The sequence below is a fragment of the Lycorma delicatula genome, chromosome 5 (assembly GCF_047948215.1).
Source record: "Lycorma delicatula isolate Av1 chromosome 5, ASM4794821v1, whole genome shotgun sequence".
In the NCBI taxonomy this organism is placed as follows: Eukaryota; Metazoa; Arthropoda; class Insecta; order Hemiptera; family Fulgoridae; genus Lycorma; species Lycorma delicatula.
Genome location: NC_134459.1, coordinates 123,563,650 through 123,569,649, shown reverse-complemented (window position 1 = coordinate 123,569,649; position 6,000 = coordinate 123,563,650). Strand labels below are relative to the sequence as shown.

At 31.2% G+C, this 6,000-nt stretch overlaps 1 protein-coding gene across 1 annotated transcript in view; it reads right to left on the bottom strand.

Moving 5' to 3' along the window:
- Positions 1-1,052: 1,052 nt before the first annotated feature.
- The window catches only part of LOC142325738 (adenosine receptor A2b-like), a 53,142-nt gene continuing 48,194 nt past the window's right edge, over positions 1,053-6,000 (bottom strand). The window contains exon 4 of the mRNA XM_075367771.1: positions 1,053-1,430. Within this exon, the coding sequence (XP_075223886.1) occupies positions 1,053-1,430 (378 nt within the window). The remainder of the gene's footprint in view (positions 1,431-6,000) is intronic.

The following is a 6,000-nucleotide window of genomic DNA, read 5'->3' as shown; positions in this document are numbered from 1 at the left end:
ATAAGCTACTTCTAAAGGAATACTCACGTTATCATCCAGATATCCATTTACCTTTTATTAAATAGAAAATTTACGTATGAATCTTTCCTTGATTACAAATTTAAAATGACAATGGATTATTTCGTTTTAAAATACGAAATTAATTTTTATAACAATTAATTTTGATTCTACAGTAACATTTTGTACAAAGCATTACTGTTGAAAATTATTATCACTACGGTCAAGAAGAACTTCTTTCGTTTTTTAATAAAAAATTAAATAATTAGTCATTTTTTGAAAAAAAAATCAGTTGATAATTTTTTATTATTCTTAAATCATTTTTGAAAACATATTTGATAATTTATTAAAATTAATTAAAAATAATTCTTCTTCAGAACAGTTTTTTGACATAATAAATCAATAAAAAAACACAACATTATTTCCCTCAAATTTTTAACCAGGTTCGACTAAAATTGACAATCTGTCAAATTTTATCAGTTAGTTAGTTAAAAATACCGAGCTCAAAGTTGTAAAAAAAATTATTTTTTCCTATATTTTTGAAGTTCTTCTCTTATATTGAAATATAAATGATTTAAAAAAATATATATAATTTATATTTTCTTTTTCATTATCAACAATCATATTCATATTCATGGGATTGTAACTCTAAGAGATTTATGTTGCAAGAAAGTAGTTAAATTGACAATTCCCGAGTGAGAGGAAGACCGTGGAGGTAATGGGGTGTGATTTTCTAATGGTATATCCCAGGTAAAGTCTGTATGATCAAGCTTATCTACATTACATAATCTAACTATTAAATCGGTTAAAAAATCTAAAGAATTTTCGAACCACTATTTTATATTGATAATTAAATAAAAAGTAGGAAATTATATGAATCAAACTCATTTATTTGAGCGTGTTGATTCAATAGGACAAGCACAGCCTGATTTCTTCCTTATACTAAAAGTAGACATTTTATTTTTGTGTGTGGATATAGTTCAAACTTGATCTATTTTCAGCGTGGGTAATCCATTTATGACAGCACTTCCATTTGGAGTGGGGGATGCCGGATGTCAGTTACTTTGATCGTGATGTTCTATATCATGTCCCAAGACTTCTTTAACTGTTAATTCAGAACTTTCGCCCGGCGGTAGAAGGAGTGAGGTACATCTCATCGGAGATACCGCACATAACCTTATATGTGAAGCGAAGCTATTCATTTCGGCGTGATCAAGATGTGTAACTTCAGGACAGTATTGCGGAGAATCGAATCCGATTTTACCTAGTAATTCTTCTAACACTCTTCGCACTGCACCACGCACTTCGGAATTACGGTAACCATAAACCCATGGATTAACCGCACTGCTCGCAAATATTGGTAATGCAAGGTACACTCCTGTCCAGTCTGATAGTAAAGTTGTTCCTTTAAATACATCCATCAGCATACATACCTGAAACCAGACAAAAATAATTTATTTTCTTTCTAATAGAACAACAATTTATGAGGAAAATTATTAGTTTATCATTGTCTGAACCTTCCTTCTACTTTTTTTTAACATTAATGATTTTCATCAACTAGTTTATATTAATTATATTTTCATAGTGTTTTTGGACAATGAGAAAAACCACGGAAATGGAGTTCGTATGGTTTGATATTATAAATTAAATTTAAAAATAATAATCGTAGAAATTTTATATTGGTAAAAACGTTTTAATTCAAATACAGTAAAAAGGTTTTTGTTTTATGCATGTAAAACAAAAATTGTAAAATAGAATGTAAAAATTATATATAATTTTTACTAGATTATTATATTATATAATATATTTACTATATTTTTATTATATTGTTTTATAATATCTAATAAAATAAAGTGCTTTTACATAGTTAACAGTGATTGAAAAGATACTTGTTATCAGGAATCGAAATCCTGCAAAAGGTAACAAAAACTAATTTCCTTTGCGAGTTCTTATGGTATTTGTGGGTATAGTTAACTAGCGGATGGATTAGTTAAAAAACCAATGCCGGCTCACGCATAGGCACTGTGGAACTGCAGCACCCCCTATCTCCTCTTGATATTATCAATAACATTTAAGATGAGTCCTTTTTTTCTTTAATTCTTTCTTTATACTTGTACAATATATAATCCGTAAGCTTAATGTCAGTAGCTATCCTCAAATTTATGAAAAAGATACAAAAATCTTTGTGTGGAACTGTGCGCTTCACAGTTCCAGCGGCGTGGTGTTTGACTGTTGTGCGCATGCGCACATAGGAAGCGGCTGCGAGGAAGAGAAAACTCCCGCAGTCCTGACCTTGGCGTGCTGGTGGAAGGTAGTTTTTTTTTATTACGCGTGTGTATGAAACGTTCCTTGTTCGTTCCCTTTTCTAGTTTTAGTCGGTGAAAGGAATATGAAAGTGGTGTTTTTTCAATATTGATCAGAAGATAGCGGAAAACAAGGGCTCTTTGATTGAATCAGTCCAAAAACACGCTGGAAGGGCGAAAGAGAAGGTTGTTAGTAAAAACTAATTATGTGTTTGTTTCTGTGTACATAGAAATTTAAATTAAGCACAATTGGACTGTAGTGTTTTAAAGCGGACATTTTATTCAGTTATCAATACTTGAAAAATATTATCGGTATTAACATTTTATTATTTATTCGGTTAAACTGATTACGGTTTTTAAGCACAATGCGATTAAATACCGTATACCATATTCTTGAATGTGATAAAGTGTAGAATTATTTATTATCATTATTTTTACACGGATTTGAATTATTGATCGTGGATACCGGTGTTCTTTGGTAGTTGGGTTTAATTAACCATACATCTCAGGAATGGTCGACTTGAGACTGTACAAGACTACACTACATTTACACTCATACATATCATCCTCTGAAGTATTATCTGAAAGGTAATTCCCGGAGGCTAAACAGGAAAAAGAAAGAGATTTTTATCCTGTTTCCAGCTATTCTATTTGATTCATTTTTTTTGTTCTTTTATTTTATAGAAAACTTTAATCATGGCTTTAAAAAGGCCTAGAAAAAACTTTTCTGGAGCAGCATTCCCACTAATTTTAGCTATGAGCCGCCACTGTTAAAAACTAATTTCCTTTGCGTATTCTCATGGTACTTGTTGGGTATAGTTAACTGGTGAACGGGTTAGTTTAATGAGGAGACAGCGCCACTAGTATATTTTGTTTTTGCTCAACAAATAATAAATTTTTCAAATTTGTTCACATCAAAATCCCTAATATACTATCCAGATTTATGTTAGCATCTGAATCTGCGTTTTGTCCAATTCCATAATCTGGATAGAATTGTTTACCATATTTTAAAACATACAAAAGTAGTTAAACACCTGTCGATACGCAAGTACGCAATATACGCAAGTATATTCCTTAAGTATATGTTTTTACAAAAGTAATGAAAGGAACTTTAATTTTTAATGATCTGCACCATTAATTTAATCAATACAGCATTCAGTAATGACGTAATTTACTTCTAAATAAAATTTTGATATACATTAATAACAAGACATCTTAATCATTCCTTTTTTTTTGCATTAATTTGCATTAATTACACGCTTAAACTTTTAATGTTTATTCATAAAAATATTATTCAATGGTTCCTTAAAAGAAATATGTTAACGAAGTTAATATTAGAATATTTACCGAGGGTACGTTTTGTTTAACAAATCAGTCTCGCTTATTTGATGTAAAACAAAGTAAACTGGTTTTTTAAATAAAAACAAAGAAAAAAGAAACTGATTTAATTTTAATGAATTCATAATAAAGAAAGTTTTTTAGGAAAGTCGGTGATTGGTAATTAAGCTGATACTGAATTTAAAAAAGTTTTACTTACAAAGGATAGTACGCTTTTCATTTTAGGAATAAAAAATACTGAACAAAATCAGATTTTTATTTTTAAAAACACGCTAGTGCTATTGTTTTTATAAATTTGTTGTATTATTCTTATTAATGTATTAGAATTTCTACATAATTGTATAAAAAAAAAAAATAATAATAATAATAAAAAAAATTGATGTTAATTACTGAATTAAGATTTTTTTGTTACATATTCTGAATTGTACATTTCTCTTCCAATAAATGATTTAGTTAACAATAACAAGTCACAAGTTTTAAAATTAATATTCTATATGTAGTAATATAAAAAATACATGTAAATAAGAATACATATTTGTACAATTTCTTTAAACTTTGATATAAAATGACAGTAACTTCACCTCACTTATCACCCACCACTCTTTACCTAATTCTTACAATTATGTCCCCCAGCCAGCAGATGCGATTCTCATTGCTTCCTCCCTTTTGGGGAATGCATTGCTTCCTCCAAACACTAGGGCTCCCGAAGGGCGTATTCCTGTTGACTGAATGTCGCTAGCACCGAAAGGGGATGGACCGAAGGGGAATCACGCCGAGAGTTCATCTCCCACGATCAGCCCCAGTCGATTATTTCTCACTGGTCTAAAGGACCGGAACCCAAATAAGAACTCTGTACATAAATAAAACACAAAAATCTATGACCGCCACTAAATAAATAATGACGCGCCCGATAAACGAAAGACACAGCAGCAAGGGACATCCTTCCAGGCTCTGCAATTAATAGGGAGATAATAAACTTCCGCTATCCTTGTGTTCCGTTCTGTTCCAAAATGACAGTTATAATAATTAGTTTCTCAGAGGTTTGCCGGTTTTATTTAGATTTCCAATCAAAACACTCATAACGGTCGCACATACAAGCGCATTATCTGGAATAGAACTGTTTATTATTAGCAATAATTTATTTTATTCATTCTTTTATCTACCTATACTACGTACAATATAATAACTAGGAGTGATCCCTTGCTCGCATTACGCAAAAACAAAAACTAATAACCAGATTTTAATAAAAATATATTGATTTATATCTTAGAGGCTTGAGCATTACCTGCAATCAGAGTTATCACGATATTCCTAATGAGGATTAAAATATTAAAGATATCGATTAAAAAAAAAAAAAAAACGTACGGCTAAAGGGATAACCGATCCTTTAGAGATATGGGAAAAAATTATTTCTTCGGAAATAATTTCAGTTATTAATGAAAACACGAATATGCATATTGATAACACTCCTTCGCCGTATTCTTTTAAGACTTACACAAAATATACAGATGAAATTGAAATGGAAGCCATATTGGGTATTTTGTTCTCCTGCGAAGTTAAAATAATTAATCGGGTCAACGCTGAAGATATATTCAGATCAGACGATAGCACTCCAGAAATAATTCATCTTACTATGTCGGCGATTATTTTTTTTATTTCGAAATATAAGATTTGATGACAAGGTGACTCGAGCACAACGAGAACTAGTTGATAAGCAAGCTAGCATGTATTAAAAGTATTTTCGACATATTTGGTGGCAATTGTAAAAAATATTATTCTTTATCTGAGTTAGCGACAATAGAATAAATGCTACCATGAGTTCGAGGCCGATGCTCATTTAGGCAGTATATATCGTCGAAGCCAAAAAAATAGTTTAACATTTTTTTCTTCGTTGTTTCTTACATTGAACTCCAATGTAAATTTAAAGTTTACATTGGTGAGCAGCCTGAGGGGCCGTACTCTGTAGATGCCAGCCCATTGAAAGTAGTAGAAAGATTGTGCTAACCAATTTATGGAACAGGGAGAAATGTTACGCTTGATAACTGGTTTTCAAGCATTCCATTGGCGAAATTATTTGCAACAAAATACAACTTTACCACAGTGGGTACTATAAGAAGCAACAAAAAGGAACTTCCTCCACAGTTCGTACAAGGTAAAAATCATCCTGCAGGATCTAGCATGTTTGGGGTCGGTGAACTTGTGACGTTGGTTTCCTACATAACCAAAAACGGTAAAAACGTATTAGTGATTTCGTCAGCACACGGTGATGACAAAGTTGATAAAGAATCTGGGAAACCTTATGATATTCATACAATGACACAAGGGTGGTGTGGATGTCGTAGATCGCCTATGTTCGAATTAT